Raw genomic sequence first — 19,807 nt, forward strand, 5'->3', positions numbered from 1 at the left:
AGAAAAAACAAAGGAAGAAGAAGAAGAGCAAAGTGATGTCCCTAAAACATTAGTACACCTGAAGAAGCCATTGCATGCATAAATGATGTTATGAAATTTGCAGCACACACATATTCTCCCAACTTGTTAGAACTGTTGTATGGTGCAAACAATTTCCTAGAAAAAACAATTTTGAACAAGAAATTAAAGCAAGTTTCCCTCCTTGACATGTGGCGAAAAAGTGAAATGTAAAGCAAATAAACATGGGAATAATATGTATGTACATACAATAATAAACTAATTTAAAGTTCGAGTAAAGATATAGAAATGCCGTGTTATTTATCAATTAGTGTAATAGTCCAGTATTCTGTTGTCCAGTATACAGTAAATGAATGTCTACTATGCTGGAGTGAAGGTACATAAATACAGTATACGATAATTAAACATTTTTACTGTACTTTTATGCACAGTACCTCACAAATTTTACAAAGCCCAGTGAATTTTGTGTAATCCAGAAACTTGTCCAATTTGGAAAATTATTTTAGTCCCATGCAATTCCATTTTGAGCATGTTTTACTGTAATAATGGTCAGATAAAAACTTTCATCTGCTTGACACTGTTTTTAGCCTTGTTTCACAATTTATTATTAATGTTATTGCACAACCTGGATTTTGGGTTATAACCCTATTTTCAAGTACATTACTGATTCCCAAAGATGATAATGCACAGATAAACCTGATGACAGGGCAAAGACAATCATCTCAATTTCTTAAGGTATCGATCCATAGCTTAATGTACAATTATGTCAATGACCGTTTTTTAACAAATTACATACGTTATTACACATTCACCAGTTATACTACAATGAGCAGACTAAAGTTATGCATCAGCCAATATATTTTTAACTATGATGGACTGGGGCCCAAAGTTTTGCATCTATCCTGGGGGTTGTGATTTCATCTAAAAGAGGTGAATAATTGAACTGGGTTTGCTTGTTTAATAATAGGTGTGGGGATACATCATCCGTTCTTTAATTTATAAAATTTCTAATTGGTGAGTTTGGCTCCATTTTCCTCTGTGTGTGGGCCTTGTACATCTATTGTGTCTTTGTGGTTATTGTTCAGGCAATGTTCTGCAAAGGCTGAATCAGGCTTCTTCAATCTCCAGCTTCTGTGATATTCTTTAAGCCTGTTACAGATTGACTTTCCTGTCTGTTCAATGTTGCAAGACTGACACTCATGGCATGTGATTTTATAAATCCCACTTTTTTTTATAGCTGGTTGTTTGTCTTTTTCATTGAACAAGAAACTACCTATTGTCTGAGGGACATAGAAAAACAAAGATAAACCCTTTGCCTTCAAGATGTTACTTTTACTATTTGATAATTTCCCTATAAAAGGTAATCTGCACCATTTCTTTTCCTGTTTGTCTGTGTTTTTCATTGGGGACAGTAGGGACCTGGCTTGCCGCTTCATCTTTTAACCTAAATTTTTATCAGTGGTGTTGGGGTCAAATTCATTATTTATGGCTGTTGTTTGTATTGTGTTAAGCTCCTGGTCAAACTCTTCTTGGGACATAGGAATAGAAAGGAGACAGTGGATCATTGATGAAATGCTGCATGTTTGTAGGTTGTGGGATGTTGGGAGAAAGCCGGGATGAAAGTGTCAGTGAAAGAATCTTTTTCGGTAAATTTTAAATTTATGGTTACTGTCTTCTATCATTAAGCTAGTGTCCAGGAAATTTATGCTGGGGCTCCCCTAACTCCATGCTGACCTTTATGTTACGTGTGCCACTGATTCATATTTTCCACAGATTTATGGAGTTGTCTATTGAAACCTTTCCACATACAAAGAATATCATCTACATATCCGTACCAATACACAACATGTTTTGCCAGTGGTTCTCTCTTCAGAAAATCAGTCTCCGACTTGTCCATGAACATTTCTGCTAGTAAGGGGGATAAAGGTGAGCCCATTGCCAGACCATCTGCTTGCTGATAATAGCTCCTTTGAAAGCAGAAATAATTTTGATCCATACAACATTCCACTGTGCTAACAATGCTCAGCTGCTCTGCTGGATTTATGTTGTGTGAATACAATGATTGTGACACCATATCAAAACAGTCTTTCACATGTGAACAATCTACGCACATCAAAAGAGACTAATTTTGCATTTGTTAGGACCTTAACATCTGTTAACTTGTTAACTAAATCCGAACTGTTCTTAATACTATATTTGCCTTTGAAGTCCAGCTGCTTCTTAAAGATGGTGTTGATTCTCCTGGGATTGGCACTTCCAGTTTGTGGAGATTTGGTAAACTATACAGCTGTGGTGCCCTAGGGTTCATTTGCAACGTGCTCTTACAGGCATGTTCAGAAAAGATATCGGAGCACTTGTTTACTACCTGCTTAGCCTGATCATTGTAGCTAGCTGTTGGATTTAATGCTTCTGAAGTGTTTAAACTGGAATGCAATAGCAGTAAGACCACAAAACATATTTTTGAGAAGAGAATAAAAGATAAAATTTGAGGCTTGCTAAAAGCCAATTCACAAAGCGAGAAAACCATATAAATGGAAAATGAAGGAACATAGTTCTTTCTTTTATCTGTACATATGAGCAATAGAGACACCTGCATAGTGGGATGTAGCAATTACATTAGACACACCTGCCTAGTTAGCATGTAGCATCCTTCTTTTGTATTGACAACAGCAATAACTTACGGAGGTTAGTTTAAGGTACATCAAAACCATGCACATCTCACATGATGTTACTAAAATATACAGAATATCCACATGATCACACTCAACCAAGAAGTGTTCCATAAAATGATTGTACAATTTTGGAGTGATGGGTGGAACACAGTATTTCTGAAAGTGCAGGTCACCTACATGGGACAGAAAGCAAACAGACGACCATAATCTTACAGTAAGTTTCTATTATTGTTCACAGGTGAGACAAAATACCAAACTTATCAGGTGCAAAATTTCATCCCATGTAAACAAACTCTGCTATGTGTGTCAAGAGTACCCTCTTGGGAAGTGAGATGCACAACCTCAATGTATATAACAACTTGTGTCAAGATAATCCCTTTATGTTCTTTGAGCAACCAATGGCAATATTTGTGACCTCAGACATGTTGTGAGCAGAGATAAATGTGGGGGGTGGTATCTTCTGTACCCCCATAGTGAGGTGGTGGTGGTGGTGGTGGTTCTAAATAGTATGGCTGTTTACCATTTGTTTGTGTCCAGCATTAAAATGGTGAGTGATTTTCTGCATTATGGCCCATCTGTCTATTATTAATGTCTGCCCTGATCAGGTACACCCCTGGTATTAACATTGGCAGCAGTGGCATTCACCAAATCAAGTTACTGGCAGTACACCCTCAACATAGTAGCATGTGAAAAGCTCGTTGCCTGTAGGATCTCAAAAATAGTGCCCTATGGGCTGGGTACCATGGATCAAGCCACACATAAACGCACTGATATCGAGCAATATGTCATGTATTTGACGATGAACTACAGTTCCAAATTTTGAAATTTATTCCTAAAATTCAACTTAACTGGAATATGTATGTATAGGTGTATTACCTATAGCCAGATGAAGACTCAGACCTGGATCCACTTATTGTGAGCAGTTGCCTTACCATTTAGGCTATCCAAGCATGCTCCCCAGACTGACCCAAACATCCACATGTTGCACACTTGTCTATTTCTTCTCACAGATTATTAATTCACTTATCTACACTTGCAAGTCTCATGATTCCTGTACAGGTTTTATAATTAAGACAGCGAGAAGTTTTAGATCTTCCATATTTCCTGACACCCTGCATTTGAGTGGCATGCCAGTGGCCAGTAGAAGGCTTGACATCACCGCAGTCTTACGAGATACTAAACTGTTGTTCTTTTTGTGGTGACAGGAGTGCTCTCTCTTTGACACAACAGCTATCTGACTCAGTTACTAGTGAATGCATTATTCCTTTTCATTTTGTCTGTATTCCCTCATCGTGCAACAATCACCTTTCTATGGGCTGAAGTAACCTGGAAATACAGCACCTCAAAGCTGCTACTTTGGAAATTAACAGACACTACATTTTCTGATACCCAGTGTGGTCAAGACTTGCTGTCTGGATTAAGTGTTTTGGGGAAAATTTTGAAAACTGTCTGACTATTTACATACTTCCATCACCCATTTTTCTTTTATTGCAGATACTCCATCTTATCTTGACATCACAGAGTTATGCCTCCCTGGGTTTTGCCAAGTAATGATCCTGGAACTATTACATGCCATGGTGGTGCAGTCCATATTTTCTCACCATCTGTACTGTTCAATAACATCAGTTTTTTCCAGTAACAACAAGGCACTTGCTTCCCTTTGAAATCATTTCAGCCATTTCAGCTACAATTGTACATCTGCTGCCAATGAGTATAAGTTGAACTAAAAATAGAAGGATGAACACATTCACTCACACTCATTTTTGCTTTCACAGTTTCAGATACAAATACTGTACCCCCACTTGAATGCATTCTGTGCTATCAACATTCTTAAAGTTCAAATGGCCTAAACACATTTTTGTCACACAGTGTATATAATTAAGAGACTACTTGCTTTTCACTTTAAATGGAGAAAAACTGTGCCTGCTATTTTTGAACCCCTTTAGTTTTTGTTTGGTGGCTTTTTAGAGTTTTGGAGACCAAGCCTAGGAAAAATTAACTATTCCCATTCCAGGTGGTCAGATAAAATTAAATGAATTTCTGTCCATGGAAACAACTTGGAAAGAAAAAGTGTGTGTTAATAGAGCAAAAGTGTAAGATAGTTAGCATAACAAAATTGTGGAAAGGATAGTTGCTACTCACCATATAGCAGAGATGCTGAGTCACAGATAGGTATAACAAAAACTGTCAGAAAGGAACTAACTCTAACTAACTCTCTCTCTCTCTCTCTCTCTCTCTCTCTCTCTCTCTCTCTCTCTCTCTCTCTCTCTGTCTTTCTGACAAAAGCATTGTTGGGCCAAAAGCTCACTTCTGACAGTCTTTTTGTTGTGCCTGTCTGACTCAGCATCTCCGCTATACGGTGAGCAGCTACTATCCTTTCCTTTCCATAATATTGTTACATTCCATCCTGGATTGTCCACTGTTTGAAAATAGTGTGATTTATTTGAGCCAATCATAACTTCAGGTTGGAGGTGGGGATTCACTATATGTGCATCAGTATACGTTCACTTACCCTTCCATGCAGGTCAGTTGATTGTGATCACTACAAAGGCTATCTGGAGACACTGCAGTGGAGTTCAGGTAGCCTTGAAACTTACATTTCACATAGTTTACAGCACTTCATATGGACAAAGCCTATCTACTAACTGGTTAAGCTAGAGATGGATATTCTCAGCCATTAACATGTATTACAACCATCATTCTGTTTATATAAGGCTATATGTATCTAGCAGTGTTGACATGCATGACTCGCTTTTTTAAAAAGTCTTCGTGTACTATAGGTGCTGGCTGTATGGCTGCAGCAGTCACTAGCTGCTCAGGACGTCAACCTGTTATATTAGGAAAACCAAGTGAATACTTAATGGATGTCCTCATCAGGAAGTTAAAAGTAGAACCTGGCCGAACTTTGATGATAGGTGACAGGTTAGTAGCTCCATTTTCTTGTCTTGTTCATTGCATTTAAATAGTGGACAATAGCTTTGTTCTCCATATCTAATGGGAGGCAGTCAATTGAGAAAGAATATTTGTTACCGAAGATTTATTACCTCAGAAGTAATCACCATTCTTTGTAATAAATCTCTTCCATTAGGAGAAAAATTGTTTGTTCCAATCTTCAAGATGTCCTTTGATCAGTGACATCCTCAGTTACAAATCATCTCATTTGTTTCAGAATAATAAACAAAGCAGCTAGGGCGGATCTTAAGTATTGCAGAGAGAATTCAGACACACACACACACACACACACACACACACACACACACACACACACACACACACACACACACACACACAGAGAGAGAGAGAGAGAGAGAGAGAGAGAGAGAGAGAGAGAGAGCGACCAGATCACTGCACAGGACAACCACAAGTTTTTGATGAACCCACATCGCAATGTTCGAAGAGCCATACAGGATGATAGACAGTATATTGTTTTCTCAGACTGGCATTGATGTGAAAGTGGGTGGGCCATTAGGAACCCATTTCCACCAGAACTTTATGAAGTCAACCCCAGGGACAATGACAAGTGCAAGTTACAAAGAAATTTTTGCAGACCGTCTGCATCCCTTTCTGGCATTAAGAGTACCCTGACGAAGGTGTCATGTTTCAGTGGAACAATGCAACATGTCAGTACTCATTGGTTGCATGCAGCTGGGTTCATGAGCATCCCAGTGAATTTATAACCATGGTTTCACCCTCCTACATCACTCCATCCAACTCAATCAAGGATTTATGAGATGCTGTCACACTGTATGAAAACAGCACCAACCAGTTGAGGATAGCATTGCAACCTGTGTGGATCAATACCTGTACATAATAATTCCAACATCTTGTAGAATCCATGCCTCTGTGTGTTACTGCAGTTTTGAGGGCTCCCTGTTAACATTGTATCCTGTGCCTCCTCGTTTTTTTAGGTCACTCAGTGTGTTTTCCTGAACTAATTGTATCTACACTTTTTCCTTCAGTGAGAGACACTTTTGTGTCTCCACTTTCAGACTTCCTCTTTGCTCTCATGTTCAAAATTGTGGCACAGCGATGATAATGGAACAAAAATTTAAACCTCATAGTACCATTTCATTTCATCAAAAGATAAGCCATTTCTTTGAATTTTTTGTTACCATAGATCATCATTGGTTATGGTACAGATGAAACCATCAGTTACATCCACAAACCTTAGCCCCTTTTCCATAATGTATAAGTTTTCTTGGATCAGTCAATATATCCATTCTATAACTTCAATAGTGATGATTTCATGAGCTCTTTCCAGTATATATTTCATCATACTGTGGCGAGCATCCATGTTAATCATTACAGCACTCTGAGTTATACTAATGTAATAAATGTGCACCAGTTGCCGTGTTCAAGATACATGTAAGAACAAGTTTCCCACCAGACATCTTTTGTCCTCTAGCTCTATTTGCTGTTATTGGATGAACTTTTTACCAAAATCTCTTCCAATATGGAAATTAACACACAAAAAATAAAGGTAAACCAGATTATTTGTTGTTATTATTATGCTGACATCTTTGACATATATCAAAAATTAAAAAAATCTACATTTTCTTTACTTGACTGCCTCCCAATAATGTCAAAAACTACAGCAAGAGAAAGAAATATGCTCTTGCATGTGTGTGTCTCTTTCAGATATACAACTATTATATCAGTCATTCATATATTTTCTCATTTTAGTCTGTTGTGAAATTTTCTGTTTCTATTGTTAGAATAAGATTGTTTTGTGTTATTGTAAGCAATATGTTTATTTCAGTGCGAGGACAGATATAATGCTGGGGAATCGATGTGGTTTCCAGACTTTATTGGTTCTATCTGGACTAACCACTGCACACAATTTACAAGAATGGCAGAATTCGCAGGATGAGAGATATAAGGGTTATATTCCTAACTATTACGTGCAGTCACTGGGTGATCTAACGCCCTTTCTAGCAAGCTGAGACCTTGTCAGCACTGTGTAAGACTTGTGCAGTTGCTAGTTGTGGTATCTGCTCATGATGGTAAAATTTCATTTCTGTTATTGTGTGACAATAAGTTTGTGTACTTTATTTTGGGAAAAAATGAAAACATTCATGAAATTTCAATCAATCTGAATTCTAAGAGAAAAGTAAACTTCAACAATTCACATTGGTATTTTACACTTTAATCTGAAAATATCCCTCAGAATATTACCTTTTTTATATGCCAATGTCCCTGCATAGTATTTAGGACATTGGCAGCTGATGTGGGTAGCAACAGAAGTTTTAATTTTAGCAGAAAACCTTCCACTTTTTGATTATTATTTAATTATTTATGCATTATAAGATGTTGTATGGGAAAACACTATCAGATTTAATGTTGTGGGTAGAAAAACCCACCCATACATTCAGTCATTGTTGGTGTTCTGTCATTCCTATCAAGGTAATCCCTTGGGGATGTGGAATTGGTGAAACCATAAATCAACAAGGAGAAACAGCAACACACTATAATTAGCTTCCTACGATCTATATTTCCTTGTTGTTGTTGTTGTGGTCTTCAGTCCTGAGACTGGTTTGTTGCAGCTCTCCATGCTACTGTACCCTGTGCAAGCTCCTTCATCTCCCAGTACCTACTGCAACTTACATCCTTCTGAATCTGCTTAGTGTATTCATTTCTTGGTCTCCCTCTACGATTTTTACCCTCCACGCTGCCCTCCAATGCTAAATGTGTGATCCCTTGATGCCTCAGGACATGTCCTACCAACCAATCCCTTCTTCTAGTCAAGTTGTGCCACAAACTTCTGTTCTCCCCAATCCTATTCAATACCTCCTCATTAGTTACGTGATCTACCCACCTAATCTTCAACATTCTTCTGTAGCACCACATTTCGAAAGCTTCTATTCTCTTCTTGTCCAGACTATTTATCACCCATGTTTCACTTCCATACGTGGCACCACTCCATGCAAATACTATCAGAAACGACTGCCTGACACTTAAATCTATACTCAATGTTAAATTTCTCTTCTTCAGAAACACTTTCCTTGCCATTGCCAGTCTACATTTTATATCCTCTCTACTTCGACCATCATCAGTTATTTTTCTCCCCAAATAGCAAAACTCATTTTCTACTTTAAGTGTCTCATTTCCTAATCTAATTCCCTCAGTATCACTCTACTTAATTCGACTACATTCCATTATCCTGATGTTCATCTTATATCCTCCTTTCAAGACACTGTCCATTCCGTTCAACTGCTCTTCCAAGTCCTTTGCTGTCTCTGACAGAATTACAATGTCATCAGTGAACCTCAAAGTTTTTATTTCTGCTCCCTGGATTTTAATACCTACTCCAAATTTTTCTTTTGCTTCCTTTACTATTTGCTTAATATACAGATTGAATAACATCGGGGAGAGGCTACAACCCTGTCTCACTCCCTTCCCAACCACTGTTTCCCTTTCATGCCCCTCGACTCTTATAACTGATGTATTTTACCCCTGCCACCTTTAGAATTTGAAAGAGAGTATACCAGTCAACATTGTCAAAAGCTTTCTCTAAATCTACAAATGCTAGAAATGTATGTTTGCCTTTCCTTAATCTTTCTTCTAAGCTAAGTCGTAAGGTCAGTATTGCCTCACATGTTCCAACATTTCTACGGAATCCAAACTGATCTTCCCCGAGGTCGGCTTCTACCAGTTTTTCCATTCGTCTGTAAAGAATTCGCGTTAGTATTTTGCAGCTGTGACTTATTTACTTAAACACACAAAATTATCTGAGTAGCCACTACCTTGGGGTGGGGGAAGGAAGTCTTCTGTTTCTTTCCCAATTATTTGAAGCAGCTGGTTATGTATATCTGCTTTATAAATGTTTAAATGGGTACACTGATAACTATCAAACAATTCATTTATATGATGCAATGATAGAGACTTTTTAAAATTAGCACTGTTACTACGAAGTTACCAACAGGGTAGTTCAAGAATTAAAATTACCTGGATGATCAGATAATTCATAGAAGTAGTGGTTATTAAGATATAATTTGCTAGGATCCAAATTCCTGGATCACAGAATCAGAAGTAAAAGTTCTAAATCAGTAAAGAATAAAAGTTCCACTCACCGTATAGCGGAGATGGTGAGTCGCAGATAGGCACAAAAAAAAAAAAAAAAAAAAAAGGACTCTCACAATTATAACTTTCAGCCATTAAGGCCTTTGTCAACAATACACACACACACACACACACACACTCAAACACAACTTGCACACACGACTGCAGTCTCAGGCAACTGAAACCACACTTTACATCCTGGATTTTCCATTGTTTGGTGTAAAGAATGAAAGTCTTACTCCAAAATCCGCCACACTTGCAAAGAAGAGTGTTCACCTCATAGGTCAGTTTCTCCTTCCCACACAGTCCCACTCCCCTTAAAGTGTAGAGCACCTGGAATTTTGGGGTACTTAACTTTGATTTGTCATCCAACTTTTATATGGGTGACTAGTTGTTACGTCAGTGTGAGCAGTTGTTCTATGATGTCTTGACACCGACTTTTTAGTCCAATAGTGTGTATGTTCATTTGAACCTTAGCCATCCTCAACCAAAGAAGTTCTGTTAAGCATCAGGGATGTTAAGATCCGTACTGGCTTCCCTCCTACAAGTGACACCCTGATAATTTTTCCATTTTGCAAGATGTCTGTAGTATGGGTATTGCATAGTAGTACGTGGTCACCTTAATCACACCTGTAAACCTAGCAGTACTAGCACTAGTGCCTCTGTCCAACTCTCTCAGTGATACAAGAGGACTGCTGTCAGCATTCTGTACCATCTTTCCAGCAGTCTGTGGCTTGCTGGATGAGAACTGGTTGTGTGATGGTGCTGGAACATATACTGCTTATTCAGTTGGTTGATAAGATTACATTCAAATTGTCAGCCCTGGTCTGTCGTAACATGCAGTGGGCATCTGAAATGTGCAAGCCAATATCCAACAAACACCTTTGCTGTTGTCGTGGTTGTCATGTCTGTGACTGGTAGGGCCTCTGCCCATCACATGAGCTGGTCTACTGCTGTGAGCAACCTCTGAGGGTTGAAGCAGACCCACTAAGTCAAGTTGTATGTAACTAAACCTCAGTAGTATCCCGCAAAACTTCTGACATCTGGATTGACATGTTGTCCTACTTTATGACGCTGACATGGGAGGCACGAGTGAGTCCAATTCCTGGCATAAATTTTATCAATGGCAACACAAATGCTCAGTTAGCAACTTGATAGTGCTGTTTGCCCCTTTGGATGCTGTCAAATGCCATTTTGTGGAATTGCTGCATAATGAAGGGGCTTGGCCTCTGTTGTGAGATGATACACTATATTTTAACATTGCTTCCTGACATGTCTGTCTGCTTCAGTTGCAATCCTGTGGTCTGATCTGTCAGTAAGTCCTGCAGTTCCTGATCTGTTACCAACAGACTATGTGCCAGAACTCCCGTGGTGAACATTTATCACTGATGTTGCAGAAGGCCATTATGATAAGTTTATGGTCCATGAAAATTGTTACTGGCCAGACTTCAATGTAAGGGCAAAAATGTCTTACATTCTCACATATCATTAACAACTTCCTATCATAGGCATTTCATTTTGTCTGTCTGCAATGTAGCTCCTACGCGTGGAGGGGGGCAGGTGGGGGTGGGGCAGGAAGAACCCACAAACACTGCCAGTGCCCACTGACTTCCTGGTGTAGGGCTGCTCCAATTGCAATGTGGCTGGCCTCTCCCACAATATTCAGTGGTGCTGACAGGGCAGGATGGACATGCTTGTAGTTGGCTGAATGCATTGCTCACTTTTAGTGCCCATTGTAATATTTATTTACTTGCCCTTTGTGTGTTGCAAGAGCATCCGTTACTGTCGTCTGTGTGGTAGCTGTTACTGACAATCCCCTATATATTATTAATGTCAGCTGCACTTGAGGAAGTAGTTGTTGTTACCAGGTATGTAGTAGCAGCTCGTTAGATATTAACACCAACTGTTGGACACAAATGACTCCAAAATTCGGATGGATTTCTGTCCTCATGTTTCTCCTGATAAAGCACTTGTGAAAGCCTCTACTCAGGTAATTTTGTGCAGCGTGTGATTGGTGAAGTCTTCAGTGCAATGTATGCCTGTTGGTGAGGCAGGTGAGAATTGGGTCAGAAACTGTCATCGCTCTCTGGGGTAGATTGCTAACTGCTCTGGCGTAGATTGCTAACTGCCAGCGTAAATTGTTCACCATCTTCTGTGATCCCTTGTGCTAAAATGTTCCAAGGCATTGCAAACCATATGTCCAGTTTTGTGGGCATAAATGTTGATGCTCACAGTTTTAGATGCAGCACGGTTGACACAAACAAGCTTGTACACAAAGATCTTCGATGTGGGTGTACACTCATGGCATGGTTATGATTGGTGGATCTTGTTACCTCACCATATTCGCTTTGCTGTTGTCACTCAGTGTCAAATGTTCTAGAACTTCAATCTCTTGTTGCAGCTGCCAGATGTCACCAATAGTTTGTAAAAAGCTATTCACACCCTCCATGAGTAATGAATACATTGTGAAAAATGTTATTGTGACTAACTGTTCTTGTTTCTGTGATGAATTATTCTTGACCACAATCAGAAGACAAGTTCTAAATCAGCAAAGAATGAAAGACTTACTCCAAAATCCACTATGCTTACAAGGAATAAACAGTGCACTTAATTGGTCAGTTTCTCATTCCCACTGTAGTTCTTCTGCAAACAGGCTGAAGCATTGTAATGAGTTTATCAAGTGCAGCCCTGTGTCACATATTTAATGAGTCTCTACAGCAAGATACTGCCCCAGATAGATTATAATATGTTTCTGTGCAACTACTCTTCAAGAAATGTTTTAAAACTGATCCACTGAACTGCTGCCCAACAAGGAGTTGTTAAAAATTTATTCTAAGATCCTAAAGAAACTGATCTTTAGGAGACAACTACAATATTCTCAGACCATATTGGTTTGGTTTCCATGGAGACCTAATAGTAGATAATTCTATTTTTGCCCTCACCTATCAAATTTTGAAATTTATCAACAGTGAAATAGTCCTTGTTACAATACTGTGCATCAAGTTCCATACTCTTGACTGTGAAAGTTATAAAATCCTACTAAAGAAAGTAGGCTTCAATAGTTTAGTAGTCAGAATATCAGGGAAATGGATTAATTCTTATCTAACAATTGGGGAATATAGCACAACAGTTAATGGAATTCAAGCATCATCGGAGTGGGGCACAATACACAGTGGAGTTCCACCAGGCTTAAGGCTGGGTCCACTACTGCTTCTGCGATTCATTAATGTCTATTTGAATACAGTGAGAAAGCTTATCCTCTTTGCAGGGAAAAACTTTAAAACATTTGCTAATAGTGTGTATAAGTATAATTTCAGTCTTTCATTGAGTCTCTTCTAGTTTCCCACAGGTCACAGTCAGTGTGCTCCCTGCCGCCGTTGGATAAGCAGCTGCAGCAGCAAGTCGTATACTCCTAGCTCACTCATTTGTTACATAGTTTAATTCTTCATTTCTTTGCGTGTTTTTGGTACTTGCATTGTTTAATTCATAAATTTCGGGCGTATTATAGTATTTGATAGTTGTAGCATCGCGTTTTAGTACCTGAATAGTCTAAAATCGCGTAGTCTCCTTCCGCCGCCGAGCAGTGCGTCAGCAGTGCGCAAGTAGCAGCATTACTGCATTTACTAGGCAGTCTTGTATTTTAATAACTGTTTAAATTTTGTGTCAATTTGTTTGCGCTCTCTGTAGATTAGTTCAGACGTTCTTTGCACAACAGTTTTTAGCATGGATAGGGACTGCAACTGCTGTGTTCGGATGCAGGCTGAGTTGGCATCCCTTCGCACCCAGCTTCAGGCAGTGTTGGCTTCGGTCACACAGCTTGAGGCTGTTGCCAATGGACATCACTGTGGGGGTCCGGATGGGGGTTTGTCGGGGACGGCCAGCTCGTCCCACGCATCCCCCGATCGAACTACGACTGTGGTTGCCCGGGATACTGCCCGCATTGAGGCTGATCCCTCACCTGTGGTAGAGTGGGAGGTTGTCTCAAGGTGTGGCAGGGGGCGAAAGACATTCCGGAGGGCTGAACGGAAGGCCTCTCCAGTTTGTCTGACGAACCAGTTTCAGGCTCTGTCTCAGGCTGATACTGATCTTCGGCCTGACATGGCTGCTTGTCCTGTTCCAGAGATTGCCCCTCAGTCTGCAAGATCCGGGCAGTCGCAGAGGGTGGGCTTACTGGTAGTTGGGAGCTCCAACGTCAGGCGCGTAATGGGGCCCCTTAGGGATATGGCAGCAAGAGAGGGGAAGAAAACCAATGTGCACTCCGTGTGCATACCGGGGGGAGTCATTCCAGATGTGGAAAGGGTCCTTCCGGATGCCATGAAGGGTACAGGGTGCACCCATCTGCAGGTGGTCGCTCATGTCGGCACCAATGATGTGTGTCTCTATGGATCGGAGGAAATCCTCTCTGGCTTCCGGCGGCTATCTGATTTGGTGAAGACTGCCAGTCTCGCTAGCGGGATGAAAGCAGAGCTCACCATCTGCAGCATCGTCGACAGGACTGACTGCGGACCTTTGGTACAGAGCCGAGTGGAGGGTCTGAATCAGAGGCTGAGATGGTTCTGTGACCGTGTGGGCTGCAGATTCCTCGACTTGCGCCTTAGGGTGGTGGGGTTTCGGGTTCTGCTGGACAGGTCAGGAGTCCACTACACGCAACAAGCAAGTACATGGGTAGCAGGGGTTGTGTGGCGTGGGCTGGGCGGTTTTTTAGGTTAGATGGCCTTGGGCAAGTACAGGAAGGGCAACAGCCTCAACGGGTGCGGGGCAAAGTCAGGACATGCAGGTTCCATTGGTAAAGAACCGGAACTTCAAGCGCTGATAGAAAGCACTGAAGCTGAAATTGTTATAGGTACAGAAAGCTGGCTGAAGCCAGAGATAAATTCTGGCGAAATTTTTACAAAGGTACAGACGGTGTTTAGAAAGGATAGATTGCATGCAACCGGTGGTGGAGTGTTTGTCGCTGTTAGTAGTAGTTTATCCTGCAGTGAAGTAGAAGTGGATAGTTCCTGTGAATTATTATGGGTGGAGGTTACACTCAACAACCGAGCTAGGTTAATAATTGGCTCCTGTTACTGACCTCAGCAGCATTAGTGGCAGAACAACTGAGAGAAAATTTGGAATACATTTCACATAAATTTTCTCAGCATGTTATAGTCTTAGGTGGAGGTTTCAATTTACCGGATATAGACTGGGACACTCAGATGTTTAGGACGGGTGGTAGGGACAGAGCATCGAGTGACATTATACTGAGTGCACTATCCAAAAATTACCTCGAGCAATTAAACAGAGAACCGACTCGTGGAGATAACATCTTGGACCTGCTGATAACAAACAGACCCGAACTTTTCAACTCTGTAAGCGCAGAACAGGGAATCAGTGATCATAAGGCCGTTGCAGCATCCCTGAATATGGAAGTTAATAGGAATATAAAAAAAGGGAGGAAGGTTTATCTGTTTAGCAAGAGTAATAGAAGGCAGATTTCAGACTACCTAACAGATCAAAACGAAAATTTCTGTTCTGACACTGACAATGTTGAGTGTTTATGGAAAAAGTTCAAGGCAATCGTAAAATGCGTTTTAGTCAGGTACGTGCCGAGTAAAACTGTGAGGGACGTGAAAAACCCACCGTGGTACAACAACAAAGTTAGGAAACTACTGCGAAAGCAAAGAGAGCTTCACTCCAAGTTTAAACACAGCCAAAACCTCTCAGACAAACAGAAGCTAATCGATGTCAAAGTTAGTGTAAGGAGGGCTATGCGCGAAGCGTTCAGTGAATTCGAAAGTAAAATTCTATGTACCGACTTGACAGAAAATCCTAGGAAGTTCTGGTCTTACGTTAAATCAGTAAGTGGCTCGAAACAGCATATCCATACACTCCGGAATGATGAAGGCATTGAAACAGAGGATGACATGCGTAAAGCTGAAATACTAAACACCTTTTTCCAAAGCTGTTTCACAGAGGAAGACTGCACTGCAGTTCCTTCTCTAAATCCTCGCACAAATGAAAAAATGGCTGACATCAAAATAAGTGTCCAAGGAATAGAAAAGCAACTGGAATCACTCAACAGAGGAAAGTCCACTGGACCTGACGGGATACCAATTCGATTCTACACAGAGTACGCGAAAGAACTTGCCCCCCTTCTAACAGCCATGTACCGCAAGTCTGTAGAGGAATGGAAGGTTCCAAATGATTGGAAAAGAGCACAGGTAGTCCCAGTCTTCAAGAAGGGCCGTCGAGCAGATGCGCAAAACTATAGACCTATATTTCTGACGTCGATCTGTTGTAGAATTTTAGAACATGTTTTTTGCTCGAGTATCATGTCATTTTTGGAAACCCAGAATCTACTATGTAGGAATCAACATGGATTCCGGAAACAGCAATCGTGTGAGACCCAGCTCGCTTTATTTGTTCATGAGACCCAGAAAATATTAGATACAGTCTCCCAGGTAGATGTTATTTTTCTTGACTTCCGGAAGGCGTTCGATACAGTTCCGCACTGTCGCCTGATAAACAAAGTAAGAGCCTATGGAATATCAGACCAGCTGTGTGGCTGGATTGAAGAGTTTTTAGCAAACAGAACACAGCATGTTGTTATCAATGGAGAGACGTCTACAGACGTTAAAGTAACCTCTGGTGTGCCACAGGGGAGTGTTATGGGACCATTGCTTTTCACAAGATATATAAATGACCTAGTAGATAGTGTCGAAAGTTCCATGCGGCTTTTCGCGGATGATGCTGTAGTATACAGAGAAGTTGCAGCATTAGAAAATTGTAGCAAGATCTGCAGCGGATAGGCACTTGGTGCAGGGAGTGGCAACTGACCCTTAACATAGACAAATGTAATGTATTGGGAATACATAGAAAGAAGGATCCTTTATTGTATGATTATATGATAGCGGAACAAACACTGGTAGCAGTTACTTCTGTAAAATATCTGGGAGTATGCGTGCGGAACGATTTGAAGTGGAATGATCATATAAAATTAATTGTTGGTAAGGCGGGTACCAGGTTGAGATTCATTTGGAGAGTCCTTAGAAAATGTAGTCCATCAACAAAGGAGGTGGCTTACAAAACACTCGTTCAACCTATACTTGAGTATTGCTCATCAGTGTGGGATCCATACCAGGTCGGGTTGACAGAGGAGATAGAGAAGATCCAAAGAAGAGCAGCGCGTTTCGTCACAGGGTTATTTGGTAACCGTGATAGTGTTACAGAGATGTTTAACAAACTCAAGTGGCAGACTCTGCAAGAGAGGCGCTCTGCATCGCGGTGTAGCTTGCTCGCCAGGTTTCGAGAGGGTGCGTTTCTGGATGAGGTATCGAATATATTGCTTCCCCCTACTTATACCTCCCGAGGAGATCACGAATGTAAAATTAGAGAGATTAGAGCGCACACGGAGGCTTTCAGACAGTCGTTCTTCCCGCGAACCATACGCGACTGGAACAGGAAAGGGAGGTAATGACAGTGGCACGTAAAGTGCCCTCCGCCACACACCGTTGGGTGGCTTGCGGAGTGTAAATGTAGATGTAGATGTAGATTACTGTTAATTCCACTAGAAGTAAGTGCTTGCAGTCCAAAAAGCCAGTTGTCATCATATTCCTTTTGTTCAAGTTTGACTTTATTTTTCCTTCAGCTTCTACTCCATTTACTGGACAGACACTGAGAAGAAGTTTACCAAGGGCACACAGTAAGTGAATAGTTATTTCCATCGAATACTTACAATACTTCATCTAGTTTTCCTTGATAAGAGGACAGTTACAGTGGATGCTGAGAGAAAGCATATTAACACCTGGAAACCAAGTATCTTTTTGCAGGAAGAGAAAGCTTTAGTCACTGTACAGGACTAACGTCTGTATAGCAGGAGGAGAGTCCTGAAAATTGTGGAGAGCTTGGTGTGTCTGCTTGACACACCTACCTCAGTCAGTCATGTAACACAATTTTGTTTATGTTTCCATGGCAATGGCACAGAGTTGGCAGTGGCTATACTGATGCCAGCCTTTTGCAATTCATGCCTGAAAGCTGGCAACACTGTTGCCAGCTGTGAGAGTTGTTCTTTCAGCATATGAAGTACAGCTCTAATGAATACTTACCAATGCAATACAAGCAACATTGCAAAATTCATCATTTCATCAAGAAAGTAAAAACCATATACTATGCAGTACGAACACAAAACTTCAAGAGCCAAGCAATGGAAATTCAGAGCATTATAAGGCATGAAAGGTGGGTAATCTTGAAGTCCGTGAGGACAGCAGCTCAGACAGATAATGTTAAGATTCAAATCATTGGCCACTAAATTCAATGACTACTTTCCAACATTAGCAAAAACACAGGTTAAATATGGGCAGTTGAAAGCAGATCAGTTATATCTACCTGGATATTGTATAGTTATAATAGAAGGAAACATTCCACGAAGGAAAAATATACCCAAAAACAAAGATGATGTGACCTACCAAATGAAAGTGCTGGCAGGTCGACAGACACACAAACGAACACAAACATACACACAAATTTCAAGCTTTCGCAACAAACTGTTGCCTCATCAGGAAAGAGGGAAGGAGAGGGAAAGACGAAAGGATGTGGGTTTTAAGGGAGAGGGTAAGGAGTCATTCCAGTCCTGGGAGCGGAAAGACTTACCTTAGGGGGAAAAAAGGACGGGTATACACTTGCGCACACACACACACATATCCATCCACACATATACAGACACAAGCAGACATATTTAAAGACAAAGAGTTTGGGCAGAGATGTCAGTCGAGGCAGAAGTGCAGAGGCAAAGATGTTGTTGAATGATAGGTGAGGTATGAGTGGCGGCAACTTGAAATTAGCGGAGATTGGGGCCTGGTGGATAACGGGAAGAGAGGATATATTGAAGAGCAAGTTCCCATCTCCGGAGCTCGGATAGGTTGGTGTGGAGCTCGGATAGGTTGGTGTTAGTAGGAAGTATCCAGATAACCCGGACGGTGTAACACTGCGCCAAGATGTGCTGGTCGTGCCCCAAGGCATGTTTAGCCACAGGGTGATCCTCATTACCAACAAACACTGTCTGCCTGTGTCCATTCATGCGAATGGACAGTTTGTTGCTGGTCATTCCCACATAGAACGCATCACAGTGTAGGCAGGTCAGTTGGTAGATCACGTGGGTGCTTTCACACGTGGCTCTGCCTTTGATTGTGTACACCTTCCGGGTTACAGGACTGGAGTAGGTGGTGGTGGGAGGGTGCATGGGACAGGTTTTACACCGGGGGCGGTTACAAGGGTAGGAGCCAGAGGGTAGGGAAGGTGGTTTGGGGATTTCATAGGGGTGAACTAAGAGGTTGCGAAGGTTAGGTGGACGGCGGAAAGACACTCTTGGTGGAGTGGGGAGGATTTCATGAAGGATGGATCTCATTTCAGGGCAGGATTTGAGGAAGTCGTATCCCTGCTGGAGAGCCACATTCAGAATCTGATCCAGTCCCGGAAAGTATCCTGTCACAAGTGGGGCACTTTTGTGGTTCTTCTGTGGGAGATTCTGGGTTTGAGAGGATGAGGAAGTGGCTCTGGCTATTTGCTTCTGTACCAGGTCGGGAGGGTAGTTGCGGGATGCGAAAGCTGTTGTCAGGTTGTTGGTGTAATGCTTCAGGGATTCCGGACTGGAGCAGATTCGTTTGCCACGAAGACCTAGGCTGTAGGGAAGGGACCGTTTGATGTGGATATTGTATAGTCTACTTAAGGCCAACCTGACACTTTAAGATATCGCAAGAATTATTAGGTCAGAGGAAAACAGTATATTTACTGTCTTTCTAGCACTCCAATCATAGTAGCACAATTTGGTATTCATTTGTGGTGTCTTTGTAATCAGGCACTAGGTTAATATTTTTGGGAAATTTAAGAATGCAGTAATATTACTCATTTATAAATGTGAAGATGGCGAGTCAATAGTTATCCTTTTTCCTGACTATAACCTTTTAACAACTGCTCAGTTTGGCTTTGCAGTTTCTTCATTCTTCTAGCTTTAATGTAAGGTTCAATTTAAAGTACCTTAGCAGCAGAGTAGAGGAAAATAAAAAATATTATGTGATGTTGCT

General features: G+C 41.0%; 1 protein-coding gene across 2 annotated transcripts in view; it reads left to right on the top strand.

Moving 5' to 3' along the window:
- The window catches only part of LOC126146847 (glycerol-3-phosphate phosphatase-like), a 55,576-nt gene extending 47,758 nt beyond the window's left edge, over positions 1-7,818 (top strand). For both annotated transcript variants that reach the window (XM_049915648.1, XM_049915649.1), the window contains exons 5-6: positions 5,471-5,612; positions 7,450-7,818. In XM_049915648.1, the coding sequence (XP_049771605.1) occupies positions 5,471-5,612; positions 7,450-7,633 (326 nt within the window). In that variant the 3' untranslated portion in view covers positions 7,634-7,818. The remainder of the gene's footprint in view (positions 1-5,470; positions 5,613-7,449) is intronic.
- Positions 7,819-19,807: the final 11,989 nt, after the last annotated feature.

Source organism: Schistocerca cancellata, chromosome 2, assembly GCF_023864275.1.
Source record: "Schistocerca cancellata isolate TAMUIC-IGC-003103 chromosome 2, iqSchCanc2.1, whole genome shotgun sequence".
Lineage (NCBI taxonomy): Eukaryota > Metazoa > Arthropoda > Insecta > Orthoptera > Acrididae > Schistocerca > Schistocerca cancellata.